This window comes from Erinaceus europaeus, chromosome 7 (genome assembly GCF_950295315.1).
Source record: "Erinaceus europaeus chromosome 7, mEriEur2.1, whole genome shotgun sequence".
Lineage (NCBI taxonomy): Eukaryota > Metazoa > Chordata > Mammalia > Eulipotyphla > Erinaceidae > Erinaceus > Erinaceus europaeus.
In genome coordinates this window covers 78,132,203-78,159,915 of record NC_080168.1, presented here as the reverse complement: position 1 = coordinate 78,159,915, position 27,713 = coordinate 78,132,203, and the positions used below count along the sequence as shown (strand labels likewise).

The 27,713-nt window shown below is 40.4% G+C and overlaps 1 protein-coding gene across 4 annotated transcripts in view; it reads left to right on the top strand.

The window, feature by feature from the left end:
• Positions 1–7: 7 nt before the first annotated feature.
• The window catches only part of RUBCNL (rubicon like autophagy enhancer), a 64,546-nt gene continuing 36,840 nt past the window's right edge, over positions 8–27,713 (top strand). The window contains exons 1-2 of one of the 4 annotated variants that reach the window (XM_060194830.1): positions 8–58; positions 23,968–24,588. In XM_060194830.1, coding sequence (XP_060050813.1) covers positions 24,051–24,588 — 538 coding nt within the window. In that variant the 5' untranslated portion in view covers positions 8–58; positions 23,968–24,050. Of the gene's footprint in view, positions 59–2,741; positions 3,015–23,514; positions 24,589–27,713 lie in introns of those variants that run through there. The other 3 variants (XM_060194828.1, XM_060194831.1, XM_060194832.1) reach the window with 3 other exon arrangements.

Here is a 27,713-nt window from a genome sequence, read left to right as displayed (position 1 = left end):
TGTAGTGGTCAGAGATCTGAAGTCAAGTCTTTGTGCATGGTAACATGTATTCTGCTGGGTAAGTCATCTCCCAACTCCTGATTGTGACTTAAAAAACAAACAAGAGGGGGGCGCATGGCAGTAGTGCAACGGGTTAAGCGCATATGACACGAAGCACAAGGACTGTAGTAAGGTTCCCAGTTCGAGCCCAGCTCCCCACCTGCTGGGGTGTGTGGGCGTGTGTGTGTGTGTGTGTGTGTGTGTGTGTGTTTGCTTCAGGAGTGGTGAAGCAGATCTGCAGGTCTCTTTCTCTCCCCCTGTCTGTCTTCCCCTCTTCTCTCTGTTTCTCTCTGTCCTATCCAACAACAGCAATGGCAACGGTAACAACAACAAGGACAACAAAATGGGAAAAATGTCCTCCAGGAGCAGTGGATTCATAGTGCAAGCACTGAGCCCCAGCAATAACCCTGGAGGCATTAAAAAAAATTAAAGACACCTGCAGACCAGCTTCACAGTTCGTGAAATGACCCCCTCCCCCCACAGGTGGGGAGCTGGGGGCTTGAACCAGGATCCTTACGCCGGATCTTGTGCTTTGTGCCATGTGCACTTAACCCATTGTGCTACCAACCGACCCACATAAAGTTATTTATTTATTTTTTAGGAAGGAAGAAAAAAAATTAAAAACAAAAACAAGCAAACAAATACTTCTTCACTGTGTTTTATCCCACATGTAGAGGCAGTGTTGAGGGTGAGACTGATGGCTCTGAAGCAAGGTTCGAGTACTGGAGTTAGACCTTGAGCACGCCTCTGGGTTGCTGTGTGCCCCTCACTATACTCACCCCCCGCCCCGTCCTGTTTTGTCATCTGCACAATAGCTATTATAACCCCATAACGATGGGAGACTTTGCTTCTCATTGCTACATGAAATATGGACTATGAACATGAAATAGTTCTCATCAGATGAAAGGAACATTGGGAGTCAGCTGTTTTTGTCATCTGTAACATTAGGATGGAAACAAAAGTGAAATAAGCTGAAGACATCATGTGACTCTCCCAGCAATTATGCTTTAAAATTGGCTTTTTAGGTATGGGGTAGATAGCATAATGGTTATGCAAAAAACTCTCATGCCAGAGGCTCCAAAGTCTCAGGTTCAATTCCCTGTAATACCTTAAGCCAGAGCTGAGCTGTGCTCTGGGAAAGAAAGAAAGAAAGAAAGAAAGAAGAAAGCTTTAAAAAAGAAATACATTAATTAGTTCTTTCTCGAATCCTTACCTTCATATTTATTAGAAAAGAGAAATATTAATCAGACCTTAAAGCTTATTTTAGTTAAAAAACACCCATGATGGGTGGGAGAGCTAGATAGCACAATGGTTATACAAACCAGCTCTCATGCCTGAGGCTTCCAGGTCCCAGGTTCAATCCTCTATACCACAATAAGCCAGAATTTAGCAGTGCTCTGGCAAAACAAAAACAAAGCAAAACAAACAAGTAAGTGCTTTTCTCTAATTGATTTTGAGTGGTGATCTGGGGTGGCACCCATGACAAAGCAAGCACAGTGTCCAGGTGAGCTGTCTTGTTATCTAAATTTCTCATGGAAAACTTTGAACTTCAAAGCAGAGAGAGTGGCACATGTTTCCTTCTTCCACCTTCAGCAGTTAATTAACTCAGCCAGTTGTGCTTCATCTACAGATTTCCCACTGGCCCCTCCCACTGTATGACTTTTAAAAAATATTTTATTTTTAATATTAATTTATTTACAAGAGACACAGAAACTGAGTGGGAAATGAGAAACACACACACACACACACACACACACACACACACAGAGACAAAGAGAATTGCAGCATTGTTTCACCACTCCTAAAGCCTCTGCCTGCTGCAGGAGGGAACTCAAGGCTTTAACTCGGATCTTTAAACATTGGAAACTGTGTGCTTCTACTAAATGTGCCACCACCTGGCTGTTGTTGTTACTGTCATTATTATTTTAATGAAAGAGATCAATACAGATGGAAAGAAAGAGCACTGTTCAGCTCTGGTTTATGCTAGATTGAACCTTGGACTTTAGAACCTCAGGCATGGAAGTCTTTTTGTATAAACACTATGTTATCGCCCCAGTCCTTCACTTCTTCTTCTAGCGTTTGCCCTTCTTCCGTAGCCAGTCAACAGCGTCAGTCCTTCATTGTATTACTACTTTAAGGATAATTTGAAAATACACATTGTTTCTAAACAAGTCTGTATACATTTATAAGAGGTGGGCATATAGTAAAATAATGTAGTGCCTAACCTCGTTGACTTAGTTTCCTATCTATACAAAGGGCGAGAGAACCTCCTTTGTGGTGCTGATTAAAGATGAAGGAGCCTGAAGCCCTTCTGTCTGGCCTGGCCAGGTGCTCCACTGCTGGTGGTCCTCGTGCTGAGGATGTCCTGTTCCCCCTTTCATTTAGTTCTTTTTCTATTTCTAGATAGTTCCATGGTGGCAGTTTCACTTCTACTTCCTCCCTGCTCTTCATACCTACTTCAAGCCCTTTTGTTAAGCATTCCCTTCATCTCCTCTGTTTCCCCTGCTCATTTCAGAGCCTTTGTTCCCAGTCAGACTTACAGGCATTTCAAGCCTGTAGCACTTGAAATACCTCTATCTTTAGTCTTCCTAGAACTATTTGAAGGGAGATGGATACTTTTGATTTTGCTTTATTTTAAAAATTAAAGTATTCTTATTTATTTATTTACTTATTATTGGATAGAGGCAGAGAGAAATTGAGAGGGAGGGGGAGGTTAGAGAGGAAGAGAAAGACAGAGACACCTGCAGCCCTGTTTCACCACTTATGAAGCTTTCCTCCTGCAGGTAGGTACCAGGGGCTTGAACCTGGGTCCTTGTGCACTTGTGCAATGTGAGCACTTAATCAGGTGTGCCACCACTTGGGCCCCCATATATTGTTTTTCTTATAGGAACAGAGAGAATTTGAAAGGAAAGGAGATGGAGAGGAGAGACACCTATAGAACTGCTTCTCTACTCATGAAGTTTTGCCTCTTGCAGGTAAGGGACTAGGGGCTTGAACCTATTTTGCAAGGTAACCTGTGTGTTCAACCCAGTGTACCACCACCCATCCCCAACCTACACCCGCTTTATTTTTTGATAGTATTACTGAAACTGAGATAGAATTCACATAACAGGGGACGGGTGATGGTGCACCTGATTGAGCGCACATGTTACAGTGCCTAAGGACCCTGGTTCAAGCCTCCAGTCCCCACCTGCAGGGGGAAAGCTTCACGAGTGGTGAAGCAGGACTGCAGGTGTCTATCTCTCTCTCCCCTGTCCAGTTCTGATTATCTCTATCCAATAAATAAATAAAGATACTAAAAATTAAAAAAAAGAATACAGAACTACTAACCACAGGTGGTTATAGATAACAATTTATTAAAAAAAAAAAAGATAAAAGGGGGTCGGGCGGTAGCTCAGTGGGTTAAGTGCACGTGGCACGAAGCGCAAGGACCGGCCTGAGGATCCTGGTTCGAGCCCCCTGTCTCCCCACCTTCAGGGGCGTCACTTCACAAGTGGTGAAGCAGGTCAGCAGGTGTCTATCTGTCTCTCCCCCTCTCTGTCTCCTCCTCCTCTCTCCATTTCTCTTTGTCCTATCTAATGATGACAACATCAATAACAACAACACAATGACTACAACAACAATAAAAAAAAGAATTCACATAACATACAATTCACTCATTTAAGATGTGTAATTCAGGCATAGTTCACTGAGTGGAGCACATTAAAATATATTTTTTAAATATTTATTTATCTTCCCTTGTGTTACCCTTATTTTGTTTTTTTATTGTTGTTGTAGTTATTATTAATGTCGTCGTTGTTAGATAGGACAGAGAGAAATGGAGAGAGGAGGGGAAGACAGAGAGGGGGAGAGAAATATTGATACCTGTAGACCTGCTTCAATGCCTGTGAAATGACTCCTTTGCAGGTGGGGAGCCAGGGGCTTGAACCAGGATCCTTATACTGGTCCTTGCGCTTTGTGCCACGTGTGCCTAACCCACTGTGCTACTGTCCACTCCTTTTTTTTTTTTTCCACCAGAACACTGTTCAGCTGTGGTTTATGGTCCTGGGGGAGATTGAACCTGGCACTTTGGAGCCTCAGGCATGAGAGTCCCTTTGCATAACCATTATGCTATCTACCCCAAGCCGAACACATACTTTGTAGTGACAGAGGTCGTAGGTACCATGCACTGAAGCACCATAATTGGTAGAGCAATGCTTGATGCCTCTCTCCTTCCTCTCCCTGTGTTTCTCTGTTCCTTTCTCTCTAAAAGAGGAAAGGAAAAGATTAGCATAGGGAGGCCACTGAATGATGGATGATTTTATATATGGACAAGGTCCTGGAACTGTTTCCTGGTGGTGCATATAAGAATTAGTGTATAACAAGTCGAACCTGAAATGGAATTGGAGTATTACACCAAAGTAAAAGACTCTGGGGAGGGTGGGTGGGTGGGGAGAATACAGGTCCATGAAAGATGATGAATGACATAGTGGGGGTTGTATTGTTAAATGGGAATCTGGGAAATGTTATGCATGTACAAACTAATGTATTTACTGTTGAATGTAAAACATTGATTCCCCAATAAAGAAATAAAGAAATAATAAAAAAAACGAATTAGTGTATAAGCCAGGGGCTTTATATGTTCACAGCTATGTGCCATTATCACCACAGTTGGCTTTAGGATATTTCATAGCCTCAAAAAGAAACCCTTTGGCCATCACCCTGTATCTTTCCTTTTCCCCACCTCCCCACTAAGCAACCTCTGTTCTATATTATGCTCTGTGGATTTACCTGTTTTGGAGAATTTTATTTATTTATTTATTTATTTATTTATTTATGAGAAAGGTGGAGAGAGAAAGAAGCAGACATCACTCTGGTACATGTGCTGTTGGGGATTGAACTCAGGACCTCATGGTTGAGAATCCAGTGCTTTATACACTGTGCCACCTCCTGGACCACTGGGAATTTCATATAAATTTGAAATCTCTCCCTTTTAAAAATACATTTATTTATTTATTATTGGATAGAGATAAATTAAGAGAGACGTGGAAGACAGAGAGGGAGAGAGACAGAGAGACACCTGCAGCTCTGCTTCACCCCTCATGAAGCTTCCCCCCGTAGGTAGGGACTAAGGGCTTGAACCCAGGCCCTTGTGTACTATAATGTGTGCACTCAACCAGATGCACCACTGCCTGGCCCCAATGTGAAATCTCTTTTGTGACTGATTTCATATGTGTAACAAAATTTTACTTCAGGCTTCATCTGTGTTACAGCATGTATTTGTACTTGCTGTGATTGATTAACATAGCACACTTTTTAAATGTATTTATTAGCTGATGGCTATTATGACTACTGCTGCCATTAACATTTACATGACATTCAAGTTTCTGTGCAAACATATGCTTTCATTTCTCTTGGATATGCTCAGGAGTTTAGCAAGATCAAATGTTAACTCTGTTTAACCATTTGAGGAACTGCCAAACTGTTTTCTAATATGACTTCCTATTTTAATTTGCCTAGACAGGGGAATCTAGTCCTCTTTCAAGTCACCTTACCCTTACTTCAGATAAATCTGTATAGTGATTTGTCTTCTAAGTCTTATTTAGTTATTTACTTATATTCTGGTATTTCTTTTTTAAAATAAATCTGTTTTGTTTTTACTTTATTATTTTTAAATTTGATAGGGAAGAGAAATTGAGAGGAGAGAAAGGTAGAGAGAGGGGAGAGGGAGAGAGAGACACCTGCAGCGTAGCTTCAGCACTCTTGAAGCTTCTGCTTTGTAGGTGGGGACTGGGGACTTAAACCTTGGTCCTTATACTTGGTAATGTGCACTCAGTAGGTGCTTCATTGCCTCATCCCAGTTTTTTTGTTTTGTTTGTTTCTTTGTTTTTTATTTTTATTTTTGCCTTCAGAGTTATTGCTGGGGCTTGGTACCTGCACTATGAATTCACTGCTCCTGGAGGTCTTTTTTTTCCCCCCATTTTTGTTGCCCTTGGTGTTGTCATTATTGTTACTGTTGTTATGCTGTTATTGTTTTTGGACAGGACAGAGAGAAATTGAGAGAGATGGGGAAAATAGAGAGGGGAAGAGAAAGACACCTGCACACCTGCTTCACTGCTTGTGAAGTGACCCCCCCTGCAGGTGGGGATGTGAGAGGGGCAGGCTTGAACCGGTATCCTTTATGTTGCTGGTCCCTGTGCTTCGCACCATATGCACTTAACCCATTGTGCTACCTCCTGGGCCCTTGGTTATTATTTTTATATAAAATGTTTTGAGTAGAACATTATTTAGTTAGTGCTTCCCAGAGTGCGAGGTATGTTTAATTGTGGTGGAAGATGCTGACAGCAAAAACAAAATGCTATTTTTAAAAAATACTTTTATTTATTTATTATTGGGTAGAGACAGAGAGAAATTGAGAGAAAAGGGGGAGATAGAGAGTGAGAGAGACAGAGAGACACCTGCAGCCCTGCCTCACTACTCTGAAGCTTTCTCCCTGCAGGTGGGGACCAGGGGTTTGAACCTGGGTCCTTGTATATAATAATGTGTGCACTTAACCAGTTGAGCCACCACTTGGCCCCAAAATGCTATTTTTATGTGTGTTTTATATTTCCACAGTGTTCTGGAATAGCTAGCTGTGCATATGTAAGGTTTACAAATAAGCAGTCCTATGTTGAGATGTATGCACAAAGATTTTTTCTTTTAAATGGAAAAGCATGAACACAAAATTCTTGGGATAGCTGTTCTGAGCAAATGGAATCAGGTATAGCTGTGCGGTTCTTAATTCTGTGTTTTGTGGCAAGTTTGGTGAAAAAAAATTGTAAAATCACTTTGACAATTAAATTGAAAATATTTGGGCCTAGGTGGTATCATACCTGGTTAAGGGCACTTCACGAGTGATGAAACAGGGTTACAGTTACCTTTCCATCTCTCCCCCCCAATTTCTCTATCTCTATGCAATAATAAATACATAAAAATATTTAAATTGAAATTACTCAAGCTTAAGTGGAACATGTAAGTTAGTGGAAAGAGCTTTGGATCAGGTGTTTGACATTTGCTTTTATTCCATTTCTGTTAATTATTAATGGTGAAACTCAGAGTGAGTCCTGTAACAATCTCCCGTTTCACTTCTCCAATCTGTATCCTGTACATCAAAATATTCCAAGTTAGCACTGTGCAAAACAAGTTGAGTGTGATATACACAATGACTGTGGGAAGGCCTACTCATATAATGTGTCTTAGATAACACTGCAATTCCTCAAGGTAAAATATCTAATGAGTGTTCCTTGATCTTTGCATTTGTTGAGTTTTCCCCTTCTCACTACCACTCCCCATTTATCTTTTTTAAAAAAATTATTTCTTTATTGGGGAATTAATGTTCTACATTCAATAGTAAATACAATAGTTTGTACATGCATAACATTCCCCAGTTTCCCATTTAACAATACAACCCCCACTATGTCATTTATCCTCCTTCATGAACCTGTTTTCTTCCCACCCACTCACCCCAGAGTCTTTTACTTGAGTGCAATATGCCAATTCCATTTCAGGTTCTACTTGTGTTTTCTTTTCTGATCTTGTTTTTCAACTTCTGCCTGAGAGTGAGATCATCCCATATTCATCCTTCTGTTTCTGACTTATTTCACTCAACATGATTTTTTCAAGGTCCATCCAAGATCGGCTGAAACGGTGAAGTCACCATTTTTTACAGCTGAGTAGTATTCCATTGTGTATATGTACCACAACTTGCTCAGCCACTCATCTGTTGTTGGACACCTGGGTTGCTTCCAGGTTTTGGCTATTACAAATTGTGCTTCTAAGAACATATGTGTACACAGATCTTTTTGGATGGGTGTGTTGGGTTCCTTAGGATATATCCCCAGGAGAGGAATTGTAGGATCATAGGGTAGGTCCATTTCTAGCCTTCTGAGAGTTCTCCAGACAGTTCTCCACAGAGGTTGGACCAATTTGCATTCCCACCAGCAGTGTAGGAGGGTTCCTTTGACCCCACACCCTCTCCAGCATTTGCTGCTGTTACCTTTTCTGATGTGTGACATTCTCACAGGAGTGAAGTGGTATCTCATTGTTGTCTTTATTTGCATTTCTCTGACAATCAGAGACTTTTTCATGTGTTTCTCGGCCTTTTGGATCTCTTCTGTGGTGAATATTCTGTCCAAGTCCTCCCCCCATTTTTGGATGGGGTTATTTGTTGTCTTGTTGTTGAGTTTGGCAAGCTCTTTATGTATGTTGGTTATTAAACTCTTATCTGATGTATGACATGTAAAGATCTTCTCCCATTCTGTGAGGGGTCTCTTGGTTTGGGTAGTGGTTTCTTTTGCTGTGAAGAAGTTTTTAATTTGATGTAGTCCCATAGGTTTATATTTGCCTTAGTCTTCTTTGTAATTGGATTTGTTTCATTGAAAATGTCTTTAAAATTTATGTGGAAAAGAGTTCTGCCAATATTTTCCTCTAAGTATTTGATAGTTTGTGGTCTAACATCCAAGTCCTTGATCCACTTGGAATTTACTTTTGTATCTGGTGAAATTCAGTGATTCAGTTTCATTCTTCTGCATGTTTCAACCCATTGTTTCCAACACCATTTGTTGAAGAGACTCTGCTTTCCCCATGTAATAGTCTGAGCCCCTTTGTCAAAGATTAGATGTCCATAGGTGTGGGGCCTCATTTCTGGGCTCTCAATTCTATCCCACTGGTCAGTGTGTCTATTCATGTTCCAGTACCAAGCAGTTTTGATGACAATGGCCCTATAATACAGTTTGAGATCTGGGAGTGTGATGCCTCCGGTTCTGTTCTTTTTTCTCAAGATTGTTTTGGCAATTCTAGGTCTTTCTGGTTCCAGATAAACATTTGTAGCATTTTTTCTATTCTCCTAAAAAATGTGCTTGGGATCTTGATGGGGATAGCATTAAATTTGTAGATGGCTCTGGGTAATATAATCATTTTGATGATGTTAATTCTTCCAACCCATGAACATGGAATATCTTTCCACTTCTTTGTGTCTTTTTCAATTTCCTTGAGTAGTGAGTCATAATTTTCAGTATACAAGTCTTTCACTTCTTTGGTTAGGTTTACTCCTAGATATTTTATTGTTTTTGTTGCTATAGTAAAAGGAATTGATTTCTGAATTTCAATTTCTTCTAACTTAGTGTTTGCATAGAGGAATGCCACTGACTTTTGAATGTTAATTTTGTAGCCTGACACCTTACTGTATTGCCTGATGATTTCCAAAAGCTTCTTGCTGGATTCCTTAGGTTTTTCCATGTATACTATCATGTCATCTGTGAATAGGGAGAGTTTGACTTCTTCTCTTCCAATCTGTATCCCTTTAATTCCTTGCTCCTGCCTGATTGCTATGGCAAGAACTTCCAACACTATGTTGAATAGTAATGGTGATAGTGGGCAGCCCTGTCTAGTACCTGATCTGAGTGGAAATGCTTCCAGTTTTTCACCATTGAGTATGATGTTGGCTGTAGGTTTGCTATATAGAGACTCCACTATCTTCAGGAATTTTCTATCTATTCCCATTTTTTGTAGTGTTTTGATCATAAAGGGATGTTGTATTTTGTCAAAGGCTTTCTCTGCATCTATTGATATGACCATGTGGTTTTTGGTCTTGCTTTTGTTGATGTGGTGGATCACATTGGTTGATTTACGTATATTAAACCAACCTTGCATGCCTGGGATAAACCCCACTTGGTCATGATGAACAATCTTTTTGATATACTGCTGTATCTGGTTGGCTAGAATTTTGTTCAATATTTTTGCATCTATGTTCATCAGAGATATTGGTCTGTAGTTTTCTTTTTTGGTTGTGTCCCTGTCTGCTTTTGGTATCAGGGTGATGTTGGCTTCATAGAAGCTGGCAGGGCGTATTCCAGTGTCTTCAATCTTCTGGAAGACTTTTAAAAGTAGAGGTATTAGTTTTTCTTTGAAGGTTTTGTAGAATTCATTTGTAAAACCATCTGGTCCAGGACTTTTATTTTTGGGGAGATTTTTGATAACTGTTTCAATTTCATTAGCTGTGATGGGCCTGTTCATGTTATCCACTTCCTTTTTACTTAGTTTTGGAAGTTGGTAGGTATCTAGGAAATCATACATTTCTTCCAGGTTCTCTAGCTTGGTGGCATATAGTTGTTCATAGAAGCCTCACATGATATGTTGAATTTCTGCAGTGTCTGTTGTGATATCTCCTCTTTCATTTACTATCTGATTTATTTGGGTCTTCTCTCTTTTTTGTTTTGTGAGTCTGGCTAAAGGTTTGTCGATTTTGTTTATTCTTTCGAAGAACCAACATTTACTTTCATTCATCTTTTGTATGGTTTTCCTATTCTCAATGTTATTTATTTCTGCCCTAACTTTAGTGATTTCTGACCTTGTCATTGCTTTAGGGTTCCTTGGTTGTTCTTCTTCTAGGTCTTTAAGATGTGCAATCAGGCTGTTTATTTGTGCTTTTTCTTCTTTCCTAATGTGTGCTTGTATAGCTATGAACTTCCCTCTTAGGACTGCTTTAGCTGTGTCCCAAATATTTTGATAGCTTGTGTCTTCATTTTCATTGAACTCTCAAAACATTTTGATTTCTTCCTTGATTTCCTCTTTGACCCAGAAGTTGTTAAGAAGTGTACTGTTGAGCTTCCACATTTTGGGACTGTTACTAATCTTTTGTTGATTGTTAAGTGTTATTTTAATTCCACTGTGGTCTGAGAAGATGCTTGGGATGATTTCAATGCTCTTGAATTTGCTGATGCTGTCTTTGTGGCCTAACATGTGGTCTATCCTTGAAAATGACCCATGTGAACATGAGTAGAATGTGTACTTCAGTTTCTTGTGGTGAATAACTCTGAAAATGTCCAATGGTTCTAGTTTATCTATCTCCTCATTTAGCTCCCTTATGTCTTTATTGATTTTCTGCCTGGATGATCTGTCAAGTTGAGAGAGTGGGGTGTTGACGTCCCCTACTATGATTGTGTTGCTGTTAATATATTGCTGTAACTCTTTCAGTAGAAGTTTGATGTATTTAGATGGCTTCTCATTGGGTGCATAGATATTAATAATTGTTAAGTCCTCTTGATTGACTGATCCTCTGAGCATTAGTGGTGTCCATTCCTATCTTTTTTAATCTTATCTATTTTAATGTCTATCATGTCAGCTATGAGAATAGCTGCTCCTGCCCTTTTGTGTGGGCCATTGGCTTGTATGATAGTTTTCCATCCTTTCACTTTAAGTCTGTGTTTGTCTTGTTGAGTTAGGTGGGTTTCCTGTAGACAGCATATTGTTGGGTTGTGTTTTCTGATCCATATTCCTACTCTGTGTCTTTTAATAGGTGAATTCAGGCCATTGACATTTATTGATATCAAAGATTGAAGATATTTTAACGCCATTCTTGTAGAGTTTTAGAGTGTTTTGATATATGTCCTATTTGTGGTGGTCTGGTTGATTATAGGAGACCTTTCAGAACTTCTTTCAGGGCAGGCTTGGTGATGGTTGCTTCCTTCAACTGTTGCTTGTCTGAGAAGGTTTTGATGCTTCCATCTGGTCTGAATGACAATCTAGCAGGATATAGTATTCTTGGCTGAAAGCCTTTCTCATTGAGCACTCGATAGATATCTTGCCATTCTCTTCTGGCCTGTAGTGTTTGTATGGAGAAGTCTGCTGCTAATCTTATGGGTTTTCCTTTGGAGGTGACTCTTTGTTTTTCTCTTGCAGCCTTCAGGATCCTTTCTTTATCCTTATTCCTTTCCATTCTAAGTATGATATGTCTTGGTGTCTTTAGGTCTGGGTTAATTCTGTTTGGGACCCTCTGGGCTTCTTGAATCTTTATGTCTTTGATGTTGTCTAGACTACAGAAGTTTTCAGCTACTATGGCCTGGAAAATGCTTTCTTCCTCTCCTTCTCTTTCTTCCTATGGTATGCCAATAATGCATATATTGTTTCTTTTGAAATCATCCCATAGAACTCTGTTGTTGTTTTCAGTATCTCTTAATCTCTTTTTGAGATCTCTTACTTCTTTTTTAGTTGTCTCTAATTCATCCTCTATCTTGCTAATTCTGTCTTCAGCCTCATTAATTCTATTCTCTCTGCCCTCTACTGTTTTCTGGAGTTCATCTATTTTGTTGCCCTGCTCTGATACTGTTTTAGCTTGCTCAGCTAGTTGCATTCTTAGCTCAGTGATTTCAGCTTTCAGCTCTCTAATAACCACGAGATAATTAGTATTTTCTTCCATATTTTCATTTGTTGTTCCTGCATTTCTGATTACATTTTTTTCAAATTCTTTACTCATTTCTGTTATTATTTCCTTAGCTAATGTTTGGATGTTGAACTCGTTATTTTGTGCTTCACCCTCTGGAGGACTTTTAGCTGGACTCTTGTCCTGGTTCGATTCTCCAATATTTATTCTTGTTGTTTTAACCATTTTATATATTATGTTATGAGTTCCCTTTATCAGTACTTTTCAAATTATTGATCACTACTGCCTGGATTGACTTGTGTCTAAGTAAATTAATTAAGGTTCACAGTGGTGGAAGTTAAAACAGTTATTTCAATCCCTGAGTTGGAGCTCAGTGGTTTAAAAGCCTTTTTTTTTTTTTTCTTCCCTGTAGGCTATGGGAACCTGAGGGCTTTTAAACTATCAGTAGGCTTCTTAGCTTAATCACTGACTCCTGACCAAGAGATAAAGCAGGGTGTGGCAGAGATAATCCAGTGGTTATGCAGAGAGACTTTCACAGCCCCTCAGGTATGCCAAGGAGGTATAGGTCTTCTGAGTTTCCTGGTTAGAGCTCTGTCCCTTGGTGTCCCTTCCTGTTGCTGCTCCAGATTCGGTGATTTACTGCGTTCCTGTGGTCATTCTAGTCCTGTCTTGTTTTGGTCCCGGGTGGTCTCCTTTGGTATTCCTAGTTCATCAGGGAAAGGAGAGGAGAGGAGAGAAAGCGATCTGCTAATCGTAGATCCGCCTCTGGAAGTCGAATCCCCATTTATCTTAATTGCCTTCTGTCCTTCCTGTCTTCTGTTGATAGCAAACCTTCAAAACGAAGGGCCAGTCAAAGGTTAAGTTGATGGGAAAGGAGTCCACTTGACGTAGTATCACCACCACCATTGCAACATGGCACTGCTTCCTTCCTGCTGCTTTGTCAGAACAAAATGTCCAGCCTGTGCTGGAATGAAGTTGTAGCTGCACAGAAACTGCAGCTTGTCTTCTTGCCTTGTCTTCTGGACACTATTATGGAAGTCGTGAAGACCCACTCTTGGGCATTTGAATGATTTCTGTTTGATATGTGATAGTGTTAAACTCTGTTGACAACCTTGGGGATGTGAATCTTTGTTTAAAGTCAAAGCATGAAGGGAAGTGGGTATTGAAAGATAGGAAGAGGCTCTGGGGAACTGTGCTAACCAGACAGTTTGCGTACTATGGCTAAAGTCTGATTCACACTCTTCACTTGCGTTTGTTCCTAACTGGGCGTGCCTAGTAAAACCATAAAAGTAGACAGGAGTGAATTTTACCTTTCACTTTAAACTCTTATTTGTGGTTTCTGCTCTCTGATTTCCTTAGTTTAAAAGAAATGGCTGACAGGCATTTTAGGTCATGATTTCTAATTTCTTCTAAAGGGTGACATCTCTTTTTGATTTCTTTTTTTGGAAATAGAAGTAACCAAGAAATTCATATTGCTGACTTCATTTGTTCACTCCTCCAGTCATATATTCAAAAATATATTTATTGAGTACCTATTATGTTCTAGGTCCTAGGGATAGAGCAGTGGCCCAAACAATTTTTTAAATAACAACTCTCATATATGCTAGTGGATGCTTATCATTTTGATGAGATGAAATGGGAATTAATACTAAAGGGTAAGGAGAAAAAAAAAGGGGGAAAGGAGCTACTGGGACAGGGTAGTTGCCATTATTTATGGAATGATGAGGAAGGCCTCACTGAGACAGTAACATTTGAGAGGAAACTTTATTCTGATGTTCTTAATGATGAATGCAATTAGTAGTTAGTCCTGGGGCAGAGAAAATCCTAATCCTGGTATGTTATGGCTGTTGCTGGAGCAACTTTAAGGTTGTTAGGGATAAGGGACCAGGCGGTGGTGCACCTGGTTGAGCACACACGCTGTCGTGTTCAAGGACCTGGGTTCAAACCCCCAGTCCCCATCTGCAAAGGAGACCCTTTACTGGTGGTGAAGCACATCTACAGATCTCTCTCTCTCTCTCCTCTCTCTCTCTCTTCTCTCTCTCTCTTTCCTTGACTATCTTCCTTTCCACTCTCAATTTTTCTCTGTCTTAATAAATATCAAAGGAAATATTGTTAGGGGTATTAGAGGCTAAAGCTGATTATCTGAAATCTAAGTACTGCCTGCTATGGTCTGAAAAACTTGTAAGGTCACTTTAAAGGTCATGTAGTAGCTGGCAAAATAGCTCTTGTGGATAATGTACCTGCTTTGTCATGAGAGCAACCTGGGTTTGAGCCCAGATCCCATCATACCAGAGGAAGCTTTGGGGTGCTGAGATGTCTTTTTCTTCTCTCTCTCTATCTCTGAGTTTCTTTATTAAAAAGTCTGCCAGGAGCAGGGAGCCCCTGTGGTAACTAAAAAAAAAAAAAAAAAAAAAAAAAAGAAAGAAATAAGTCAAGGTCATAGTGGCTGATTTCATCTAAGTCAGTCACCCATCCTCAGATGTTGCATCTCTGCAGTTAGTGCTGTGATTCTGCAGTGACCTTAGTGATGCAGCTGTTCTCTGTGAGACCCTGATTCAGGCAGATAGCAGTTCACCCAGAGCAACTTGGTGAGCAGAGTGGAAAATGTTCCTTTCTCTAGCACCTTTGCTGCTGTGTATCTGTTAACGTTGTAGGCTGGCCAGTGTGCCCTTCTCAATAGGACATCTCAGTTGAAATGATGGCGAGCTTTGTAACTTGATTTCTCTTCCTATCAAATGCTATTGGAAATTGACTTTATTTTTTTAAAATTTATTTATAAAATAAAAAATATCAGGAGTCGGGCAGTAGCGCAGCAGGTTAAGCACTATTGGCACAGAGCACAAGAGGATCCTGGTTGGAGTCCCCGGCTCCCCACCTGCAGGGGAGTCGCTTCACAGGCGGTGAAGCAGGACTGAAGGTGTCTCTCTTTTTCTCCTCTCTGTCTTCCCTTCCTCTCTCCATTTCTCTCTGTTCTATCCAACAATGACAGCATCAATAATAACAACAATAATAACTACAACAATAAAAAAACATTGAAAAAATATCGAGAAGACTATAGGATAAGAAGGGTACAATTCCACACTCCCACTACCAGAGTTCCATATCTCATCCCCTCCCTTGAAAACTTTTCTACTCTTTATCCCTCTGGGAGTATGGACCCAGGATCATTATGGGATGCAGAAGGTGGAAGGTCTGGCTTCTGTAATTGCTTTCTTGCTGGACATAGACCTTGGAAGGTGGGTCCATACTCCAGGCCTGTTTCTGTTTTTCCCTCCTGGGGCAGGGCTCTGGAGAGGTGGGGCTCCAGAGTAACTTGGTGAGGTCGTCTGCCCAGGGAAGTTAGGTTGGTGTCATCATGGCACCTGCAACTTGGTGGCTGGAAAGCATTAAGATATAAAGCAGAACAAATTGTTTAGTAAGCAGAAACCTAAAGGTAAGACTATATATAGCAGATGAGATTTAGGGTCTCCATTTTGGATAAAGCAATCAGGTTTATTTTAGGTATATTCCAAAGGGCCTATGACTGTATTAGTTTTTGCCTGAGCCTGACAGCTAACATGCAGGTGGACCAAATGTATTGTCTGGGGAGATGGTGTCAGAGTTGGAAACAGGACTACAGAGCTGGATCAGGGAAGAGAGTAGCTCCCAAATATGGGAAAAGTATATAAGTATTGTTAACTGTAAACTCCATCAATTTGATCTGGGGCCCATATTCAGTGCAGGAGCCTCTCTAACCTCTGCATCCCTGTATGAGTTTGCATTCTGTGGTCATAGCTAGGAACATTCTAGGCTACACTCATTTCAGGACCAGTCTTCCTCGAGTGGCAAAGTATGTTGACCCAGCCTTTCTTTGGAGAGTGGGGTAGTCCCTACCATTGTTGTTCCACACTGAGGGCAATGTCCTACAGAGGTCCACAGAAGGGTCCATGTTGTTGTTCCTGATGGAGATGACCAGCAATGGTGGAGAGAGGGACCTAGGTTCATCATATCTATGTGGTAGTCCCAGGATTTCCTGAGTAGGGCCCCAGGTGATGAGGTGGCCTTCTTCTAGCGTTTGCCCTTCTTCCGTAGCCAGTCAACAGCATCAGGTTGAGCCTGATGTAAAGTTTCGAGACCTCCTTTGAATCTGGAGAGGTGGCAGTCGTTGAGTATGTGGGTCATAGTCTGTCTGTAGCCGCAGGGGCAGTTCGGGTCGTCTCTGGCTCCCCAGCGATGGAACATAGCAGCGCACCGGCCATGGCCTGTTCGATAGTGATTGAGGAGGGCCCAATCATAACGTGCTAGGACAAATCCGGGTTGACGCTTGCAGGGGTCTGTGATGAGGTGTTTGTTCTTTACCTCAGCTGACTGCCAACTCTGTTTCCAAAGAGTCATCATTAAAGTGTGCCAGTCTCTTGCCCTTATCCAGCTTTTATAGTCCTTACTTTATCTGACAAGGTTAGACTTAGAGTGATTGAAGGAAGTGAAATAGAAAGTAGGTGAGGAGGGTGTCTAGGTCTAAGTAGAAACTATTTGATTGAGTGCTTTATGGTGTCTTTTTTTAGGTCTTTCTACTTCCTTGCTGAACATACTCAGTCATTGCAAGCTATTGTGCACTTTTACTTTAAGTAATATATATTTTCCTAACATGGATACATGTGCACATATGCTCTATCTCATAGACCTTGGTCTATATCTAGGTTCTGTGGCTTTGTTAGGAAGTGCACCATCTGGAATGGAATTAAGGAGTCCTAAGAGCTAAGAAAGGTCTCACCAGAGTAATGGAGCTAAAGGGTTGACATCCCATGCCTGACATCTCTGGACACAATCTAAAGTGAAACATGTTGAAGTGGTGCTGATTGCATTGATTAGTCTGAGATCATCAGATGCAGTATCATTTGGTATGGATTAAGAAAGTGTGCTAGAAAACGAGCCCTGCCCTAGAGTTTCCAGGACTGGATATCTGTGCAACTATTCAGTCCTAAAATATCTTCTCATTTTATACACTGGAATAGCCATAATTTGTGTGAAGCAAGAACACCTTTCTGGAAGGAAGTGGAGCAAACATCTTTTGAAATTTTTTCTGTTTGTTTTAATATAAGGAAGTCTTTTCTCAATGCAGTTAGGTAAATTTCTCTACCCGGGATACTCATAATAGGTTCAAGACCATTTACTTTGATATTTATAGAAAACATGTGGTTATAGTTATCTTTGTTTGAGGTTGTGTACTTTTCATGTACTTTCACAGCATAATCATTTCACCTTCCACAGAAATATAGAAGGAAGAGAGAATTGAGAATAAGACATGGCTTATATTATATTATAAATTTAAAAAAGAAAAGATCTAGTCATAGAGTCAATTGAAGATCTAGTCAACTAAAGCAACATGGGCTGAAATGTTCATAGCTGTGTATTTTACTATAGTGAAAAATGGAAAATTAAGAGTCAACCAATAGGAGTTTGGTTAGGTAAATTATACATTAATTAATCAATTAATTATTATTATTATTTTTGCCTCCAGGGCTATTCTGGGGCTCTGTGCCTGCACTATGAAACCACTGCTCCCGGAGAACATTTTTTTCCCTTTTGTTGTCCTTGTTTATCATTGCTGTTGTTATTATTATTGTTGTTAGTATTATCGTTGTTATTGCTGTTCGATAGGACGAGAGAAATCGAGAGAGAGGGGGAGAAAAAGGACAGACAACCTGCAGACCTGCTTCACCACCTGTGAAGTGATTCCCCTGCAAGTGGGGAGCTGGGGGCACGAACCAGGATCCTTACTCCATCCTTGGGCTTTGCACCATGTGCGCTTAACCCTCTCTGGTGGCCCTTAATTAATTTTTTTATATTTTATTTTTGAGAGAGATACTGAGAGAGAGACACACACAGAGAAACACCAGAGCACTGCTCAGCTCTGGCTTATGGTGGTGCAGGGGATTGAACCTGGGATTTAAGAGCCTTAGGCATGAGAGTCTCTTTGCGTAAACATTATGCTATCTCCCCTGCACAATTATTATACATTTATATCATAAAAAGTGGTAAGACTATTAATAATTATGTACGCCCTCAAGATATATTAGTGAACAAAAAAGGCAAGACATAACATATTCCCAAGTAGGTTGGCAAGATTTGGATAATGTGCTACTTTGTCATGGTCACAACCGAGGTCCAAGTCTGGCTCCCACTGAACTGAGGAAAAGTTTGGTCTATGGTTTATTTACCTCTCTCTGCTTCTTTGTCTTTGTCTTTTTATCTGGAAGAAAAAAACTCACCCTTGAAATGTGAAACCCCAGTGACGGGGGGCAAAAAAAGTATGGTCCTATATCTGTGTGCAGAAAAAAAAAGCCACCAAAATATATCTTCTGAAACTTGTATTAATTGATAGAGGTAGGTATGGTTAAATATGTTATTTATAGGGATGCAGTATAGTATTGATGGGGTTTAATACTTTACTTCTACTTTAGGTTTCTGTGTTTTTAATTTTCATTACAAATATAGTTTTCTTTAGTAATTATGAACCTCCAAAATTATTGGAGATGAAAAAGTGTGTGTCAAAAATAAATTGGGCAGCCCTGGAGGTGGCTCAGTGGACAAAATGTTGGATTTTCAGGCATGGGATCCTGAGTTTTAGTCCCAGTATCACATGTAGCAAAGTGGTACTCTGGTTCTCTCTCTCCTCCTCTATTAATAAGTATTTGTTTAAAAATAAAAAGAAAAGAAGTTAATTCCTAAGGTGAGACTGAGGTCAGAAGGGGATGAAGTACTGTTACACCCAGATTTTTAGATCCCATTGTCGCAGAGAGGCCAGAATCACATGTAAAAGCAAAGAGCCTTTATTGAATCAAGCTTAAGCCTGGGCTACATGCACTTCTCAGTAGTGGCATGTGAGCCCTGAAATAATGCAAACAGGATCTTTTTTTTTTTTTTCTTTTTGAGAATTCAACACATTTCTCTTTATTTTATTTATTCTTATTGTTTTCTTTTTTAATTTATTTTTTATTTAAGAAAGGATAAATTAACAAAACCATAGGGTAGGAGGGGTACAACTCCACACAATTCCCACCACCCAATCTCCATATACCCCCCCCCCCCCAATAGCTTTCTCTATCCTTCTGGGAGCATGGACCCAGGGTCGTTGTGGGTTGCAGAAGGTGGAAGGTCTGGCTTCTGTAATTGCTTCCCCGCTGAACATGGACGTTGACTGGTCAATCCTTACTCCCAGTCTGCCTCTCTCTTTCCCTAGTAGGGTGGGGTTCTGGGGAAGCAGAGCTCCAGAACACATTGGTGGGGTCTTCAGTCCAGGGAAGCCTGGCCAGCATCCTGATGGCATCTGGAACCTGGTGGCTGAAAAGAGAGTTAACATACAAAGCCAAACAAATTGTTGAGCAATCATGGACCCAAAGGTTGGAATAGTGGAGAGGAAGTGTTAGGAGGGTACTCACTGCAAACTCTAGTGTACTTCTGCTTTCAGATATATATTTTGCACTAGTTTATGCATACGTGTGAACATATGCTCTCTCTCACAGAACCTGGTCTATATCTAGGTTTTGGGACTTTGTTAGAAAGTGAACCACCTGGTATGGAATTAGAGAATACGATGAAAGGAAAGGTCTCACCTGAGTAATGAAGCTGAAGGGTTGTCATTCCACACCTGAAGTCTCTGGACACAGTCAGAGCTGAAGCATGTTGAGGTGGCAATCGTTGCGTTGATTAGGTTGCGATCGGCAGATGCAATATTATTTGATATGGATTGGGAGAGGCATGCGGGAAAATGGGCCCTATCCTAAGGTTCCAGGACTGGGGGAAATATAGGCTCTCCTAGAGTAGATGTGAGGTTCCTGCCGTCTTAGGGTTCAAAAAGACAATCGATAGTTAATGTTATCATCACATTATTTGGTAATTGGGTTAACTTTGAAAAGTCCTTTTGTTAGAGTTTGCTGTATAGTACCCAGTATCTTGTATGTAGCTGTGCCATTGGTTGCTTCTGATCTACTTGGTCTAGGCTTTTGAGAGAGTCCGCATATCAAATACACAGCCTATATATTAAAAGGATTCAGTCTGTGTTTTAAAAACTTCGAGACATACAATTAATTTTCCCCCTCTCATATTAATTAACTAGTGATTTATATGACTACACTTTACTAGGAGTGTACATAAACACCATTCCCACCACCAAAAGACTATGTCCCATCTCACCCACCCACCCCCACTCCCCACTGTCCCAGGAAGCTGCATGTCTACCCCTCACCAAAGGGTTATTACTTTGGTGCCCTACTCCATATTTAGTCAAATCCTGCTTTTAGTTTCCCTTTCAGATCTTCTTTCTCAACTTCTGTTGATGAGTGGGATCATCCCATACTCATCTTTATCTTTCTGACTTAGCTCACTTAACATAATTCCTTCTAGCTCTGTCCAAGATGAGTCAGAAAAGGTGGGTTCATTGTTCTTGATAGTTGTATAGTAAACGGGATCTTTTTATACACTCTAGGAAGGGGGGTGTTGGTCAGTTACAGAGTTCACTTAAAGTTTAAATTAGTTTGTCAGGGAGGTCTGTGACCACAGTTTTTGTCAGGCGGGTCTGTGACGCAGTCCTTATCAGGGGGGTCTGTGACGCAGTCCTTGATCATACTTAATCTTTTGCTGATTAGACATATTTTGGGTACTGAGGTTGCTATGACCTCAGTTTGCAGAATAACTGCTGACTAACATAGTATTTGTTCAAGGATATGCTGTAGCTGTACTGCATCTGCGAGTACTAAGTTTTAATATGAAGGGGAGTCCGAGGACAATATGGACTAATAGTGGCCCTTGCAGTACTTCCAGGTGTCGAGTTCAGTGACATTTAGTGAGTGATATTACCATATTCTGTGACATTTAGTGAGTGATATATTGAGAGTTGATATAGTGCTTTAAATATATATACCTATATATATATAGCACCCAAAAGTGTGACCTAGACTGGAGAGTCCCAAATCAAGAAAATTTACTTTTTAAAAAAAAAAATATATATATATATTTATTTATTTTCCCTTTTGTTGCCCTTGGTTTTTTTTTTTTTTACCAGAGCACTGCTCAGCTGTGACTTAGGGTGGTGCTGGGATTGACCTGGGAGCTCAGAGCCTCAGACATGAAACTCATTTGCATAACCAGTATGCTGTCTTCCCAGCCCCAAACTTGATAATTTGTTTTTAATTTTTATTTTTTAATATTTTTTTTACTTATTCCTTTTTGTTGCCCTTGTTGTTTTATTGTTGAAGTTATTATTGTTGTTGTTATTGATGTCGTTGTTGGATAGGACAGAGAGAAATGTAGAGAGGAGGGGAAGACAGAGAGGGAGATAGAAAGATAGATACCTGCAGACCTGCTTCACCACCTGTGAAGCGACTCCCCTGCAGGTGGGGAGCCAGGGGCTTGAACTGGGATCCTTAATGTCAGTCCTTGTGCTTTGCACCACATGCACTTAACCCACTGCGCTACCGCCCGACTCCCAAACTTGAAGATTTTTAATTAATTTTCTTATGTGTTTTCTTTTGGTCTATTTGCATTCAATGAGAAAAAAATCTTATCTCTTTAGGAAACACGAATTTTTGTTCTTGTAGCAATAATTTTGCTTCAGCCCTAAAGCAATTTGTGTCTCTATAGAAGTATGTTTTCTAGCTATTGACTGAGATGGTAGGGCCTTTTTGGATTTGATTATTCAGGCCACACATGCAGTTCCAGACCTGGGGCTGTGTCATCCAGTAGAGGTATAGACAAGAACTGTTGTGAATCTTATTTTAAGAGGGCAGGTGGGTGAGGGTAGATAGCATAATGATATGCAAAGAGACTCTCATCCCTGAGGCTCTAAAGTCCCAAGTTCAATCCCCTGCACCACCAGAAGCCAGAGCTAAGCAGTGCTCTGGTAAATAAGGTAAAATAAAATATCATACCCCTAATATATATATATAAAGAGGGAGTGGACAGAATGACAGGAGTGAGCAAAATATCAGGAAGTGACAACTACTATAATGGAGACTGAGTGAGGTAATCATTAGGAGTAACCAAGAAGCTATTTTAAGATAATTAAAGAGTTATTTGGGGAAGTATTTGAAAGCAGAGCACGCAATAAGATAGGAAAGCATGTGATCATTTGATCAAAGAGATCCTGGGCAGAGGAGCTAGAATGGTGCCTCTAGAGTGATAGAACTCACAAGACAGCTACGTGTTGAGATGGAAGGGTAACAGACAATAGAAATAAGTGAGAGAGGTCAATAGGACAAGTTCCCGCCACATCTTAAGGGCAAAGTAAGGTTTTTAACTGCCTTCCAGATTTGATGGGAAGTCATTGGGGTTGTTCAACTAGGGGAGTGGTATCTGACTTAAATTTATAATAGATCTCTCTATCTATTGATTATAAATACAGATTTTTGTCCCTAGTGAAATTAGAAGCTTTTTTTTTTTTTTTTTTTTTTTTGCCTCCAGGGTTATTGCTGAGGCTCAGTGCCTGCACTATTAATCCACTGCTCCTGGAGGCCACTTTTTTCACCTTTGTTGCCCTTGTTTTATCGTTGTTGTGGTTGTTATTGTTGTTATTGATGTCATTGTTGTTGGATAGAACAGAGAGAAATCGATTGAGGAGGGGAAGACAGAGAAGGGGAGAGAAAGATAGACACCTGCAGACCTGCCCCATTGCTGTGACGTGACCCCACTGCAGGTGGGGAGCCGGAGGCTTGAACCAGGAACCCTACTCCGGTCCTTGTGCTTCACGCCATGTGCGCTTAACCCAGCCCCCCAAATTAGAAGTTTTTTTTTTAATTTAATTTATTTATTCCCTTTCATTGCCCTTGTTGTTTTATTCTTGTAGTTATTGTTGTTGTTCTTGATGTCGTCGTTGTTGGATAGGACAGAGAGAAATGGAGAGAGGAGGGGAAGACAGAAAGGGGGAGAGAAAGATAGACACCTGCAGACCTGCCTCACCGCTTGTGAAGCGACTCCCCTGCAGGTGGGGATCCAGGGGCTTGAACCGGGATCCTTATGCTGGTCCTTGCACTTTGCGCCACCTGTGCTTAACCTGCTGCACTACCGCCTGACTCCCTCCCAAATTAGAAGTTTTTACATGATATGGTTTGGTAGATTATTTTTGGGGACCTGACAATGTATTACTGTTAACTTAATAACATTTTTCTTATTTTTATTAATTTATTTTATTTTAATGAATAATAAATACAGAAAGACTTATAAAGTTATCCTTAAATTTAATAAAAATCTTTAGTGGTTAGTTATTAGCAATTAATGATAATATTCAACTATTCTTTATTTTTTATTTATTGCCACCAGGGTTATTTCTCGGGTTTGCTGCCAGCACTATGAATCCATTGCTCCAGGGGCCATTTTTCCTGTTTTTTTTTCTAATTATTTTTTTAATTAGCTAGGACAGAGAGAAATTGAGAGAGGAGGGGGAGATAAAGAAGTGGAAGGAAAGAAAAACATCTGTAGACCTGTTTCACTACTTGTGAAGTGGCCCCCCTACAGTTGGGGAGACTTGAACCCAGGTCCTTGAGCTTGATAATATGTGCACTTAACCAGGTGCTCCATCACCCCGTCTCCCTGCTTTGAAAACCTTTTCCTATCCCAATATCTGATCCCTTCTGTTTGCTTCTAGTTGTCTGCCTCAGGGCAAAGAACAAACATTTCTTCCTTCTTTCCTTTCTTTTTTTTCTTCTCAAAAAGAAATTAGAGATCACAATGTAATCAAGCCCTTACTTATCTAGAATGAATCTTTCTCATTGCAGATTAGCTCTCCAGCTGTCTACGTGTTGAGTTCAAGGTACTCATCTAGCAGTACAATAGTTCAGACCAGCCAGAACCTGGAAAGATGGTATCACAGTCTACAGGCCAGCGGGAGTCTCTTCTGCATCCCTGGGAAGGGGAGATCAGTGATGACTCTGGTCATAGCGATGGTCTTCCCAGGCCGCTGCACCCTGGACATGGCACTTGTCAATCAGACTTTAGGTTCACAAGGCACAGGGCTGCCTGGGTTAACCCTTATTGTGCACAGCAACCATTGCAGGATTTGCCCGAGCAGGTACCAATGGCAAGTAACAGGGAGAGCCATTTTGAAAGAGACATTGCCTCTCCTTTGGACCCTCCACTGTTGTCCTATGGGAACTGTGTAGTGGAGACATCACTGTGCAAGGACTCTGCAGACTCCACGGGCAGCTCCTCAGATCCTGACTCAGGGGCAAAGAGCGGCCACTTTTCTCTGACCTCCACGGAAGAGCAGGTGGTATTACCAAGATGCTCTTCAAAGACGTCTCTGTTCACAAGTTCCAAGATGTTGGCCACATCCCCATGTCCCAAGACTTTCAGTGACCTTTCCTTCCCTTCCCACTGGACATTATCTACTAATGAAGGTAACTTTACTTGGGAACTTCCCTTACTTCATTTTGTTCACATGCTTGCTTTGCTTTTCTTCCTCATGAAGAAAAAAAAAAAAAGGTCCAGGGTTTCCACTCAGAATAGAACCCAATACATCAGCTCCTTATTCAGCCCAACCTCCTGGACTGTCACAACAGGTGAAATCACATTTTCCTTTCTCTTCAGGCTGTGAGGAAATGTCATCTTACCTCAGCTTAGCTGTTAATCAGTGCTCCCTACTTTTTGCTCTTTGATGATCAGCAAAGAGTGTCAGAAGCACTTTTAACTTTATGGTGAAAAGGTTTTTTTACAGATATTACAAGGCTTTCCCTTTCATACCAGGAAAAGAATGACTTGCGAATTAGTGATTTCTAAGTAGGAGATGAGTACCCTACTAAATTGTCTCACAGAGTGTAGGGACTAAAAGACTCCCTTTTGCCCTGCTCCCATGAACCCCCACCACGATAGCAGGCTGTAAAATGACTGAATGTTATCTCAAGGGCGTGATATACTTCTGCCTGAAATCATTTGCTGTGCTATTGTCTAGGAAGTGGCTCTGAAATATGAGATCATCCTATGATTTGCTTTTTTCCCCACAAGAAAACAGCAGGCTAAGGAGGTGACTCAGCAGTAGAGAACATATCTTGCATGTGTGAGACCCAGGGTTCAATCCCTGGCAATTCAAAATACCAAGACAACATCAAATGCAGTGTCTTAAATGACAGAGTCATACTCTGGTTTTCCCCAAAATCCTAAATGAAATAAAAGTACTTGGTCATAAGATAGTTCACTTGGTAGGGCATGTGCTGTGTGCTATGTGAGTAACACAGGCTTGAGCCCTGGTACGACATGGGAATGCCATGGCATTTGAGGAAGTTCTGGAACTGCAGTACCACTCTCTCTGCCTGCCTCTCAGCCTCTCTCTCTCTTTCATTTTTATTGCAGTTGTTGACACATGGGTTCAATTTCTCATCTCCTCATGCATTATGCAGCATAATTTGAAGGTTTTCTCCTACTCCTCCTTCCCTCTTCTTCCCCAGAGTTCTTTGCTTTGGTGCAATACACCACATCCAATCCAAGTTTCACTTTGTGATTTCCTTCTCTGCCCTTATTTCTTAATTTCTACCTATGATATAATTGAGATCATTTGATATTTGTTTTTTCTTTTTCACCTATTTTACTTAACATAATGTCTTTAAGTTCCATCCAAGATGAGGCAAAGGAGATAATTTCATTGTTTTAAACAACTGAGTAGTATACCATTATAAATATGTACCACAATTTTGTTAGCCACTCATCTATCATTGAACATCTAAATTGCTTCCAAGTTTTGGCTGTTACAAATTGTGCTGCTATGAACATAGGTTTCTTCTGATAGCTGTTTTTGTTTCCTTTGGATAAATTCTACAATGGTTGGACCAATCCACACACCCACCAGCAGTGCAGAAGTGTCACTTTTACCCACATCCTTTTCAGCTTTTGTTATTTCTATCCTTTCTGATGTATACTATTCCCATAAATGTAAAGTGGTATCTCCTTGTTGTTTTTATTTGTATTTCTCTGATAATCTGTATCTCTTTGTTGGTGAAGTTTCTGTTCATGTCCTCACTCTATTTCTAGTGGGTCTGTTTATTTTCTTTCTTTTTTAATTTTTTTAATTTTTATATTACGGAATTACATGTCAACAGGGGTTTGAATCCACACCCTTCCCACCACCAGAGTTCTGAATCTTCACTTTCCCCACTGCAATCCACCACAGTTCCCCTAAAGTTGTAGACCTGGGCCAACCATCTTCTCTACAACTATCTGTCCACATTTATATATAGTTGCCCCTCTTTTTCTGATTCAATCACTGTTGCCGAGTTTACTTCTTTTTAAAAATAATTTCTATTAATTAAAGATATACAGAGAAAGAAACAGAGAGAGAACAGAGTACTTCTCAGCTCTGACTTATTATGGTGGTGCTGGGGATTGAACCTGAGACCTCAGAGCTTCAGGCATGAAAGTCTTTTGCACAACCATTATGCTGTCTCCCCAGCCCTGTTTACTGACTTCTTTATGTACCTTTATTTTTAGTCTTTTATCTAAAGTATGTTATATAAAGATCTTTTCCCATTCTGTAGCGTGTCTTTCTGTTTGAATAATGGTGGCTTCTGCTGTGCAGAAGCTTTTCAGTTTGGTCTAGTTCCATTGTTTTTTTGTTTGTTTGTTTTTGTTTGCTATTGAATTTGAATATTTAAAACATTTCTGAAGCATATATTTTGATGTGTTCTTATAATATTTTCTTTTATGCATTTGATGGTTTCTGGTCTAATGTCCATGTCCTCAATCTGCTTGACGTTGACTTTTGTGCATGGTGATATATGGTGGTCTATTTTCATTTGTTTGCACATTTCAACCTAATTTTCCCCTACACCACTTGGATCCCCTTGACAAAAATTAGTTGTATATAGCTGTGGGGAGTCTCAGTCACTTCCTAATTGAACTGAAAAAAATAATAAAAGCAGTCAGCCCAGAAGCAGTTACACATATGTATAATCTAAATGTGTATAAAATAAAACAACTCTGGTCTTTTGAGAGTATCTTTTCCAGTTGATAAGAGATTTATTCATGGGATGGAGTAAAGGAATTGCTGACCAAGTTGGTTCACTCTTTGGTATCTTAAGGCATTTATCACTAAGACAAGAGAGTTCCCACCTGCAGGGTGTCAGATCCAGTGACAGGCTTTTCCATTTCTAGACATTGCGCTAGATGAAGACCTGCATCTGCAAATATTTTCCTTTAAGGCTGGAACAAGACCACCACAGTTCCCTTAGTTTGCACATTTGCATGGCATGACACAATTATATTACTCTTGCCTTCAGTCTCCTAATAGGTGGTTATTCCAGTGTAAGGGAAGAGGATATTTTAATGCAGATGTATAGGTGGTGGTGCGTGGATCACGCACTCTTGGACTGTCTCTATGTTCATGGTCCTGAGCATAGAATCAAACTATGACCCATGGGCTCAAATCCAGTCTGCCTCTTTATTTTACACATAATATTTTTGTGTCTTCTATAGCTGCTTCCTCACTATAGTGGCAGAATGAAGTAGTTATAATAAATGTGGCATGGCTCCCAAA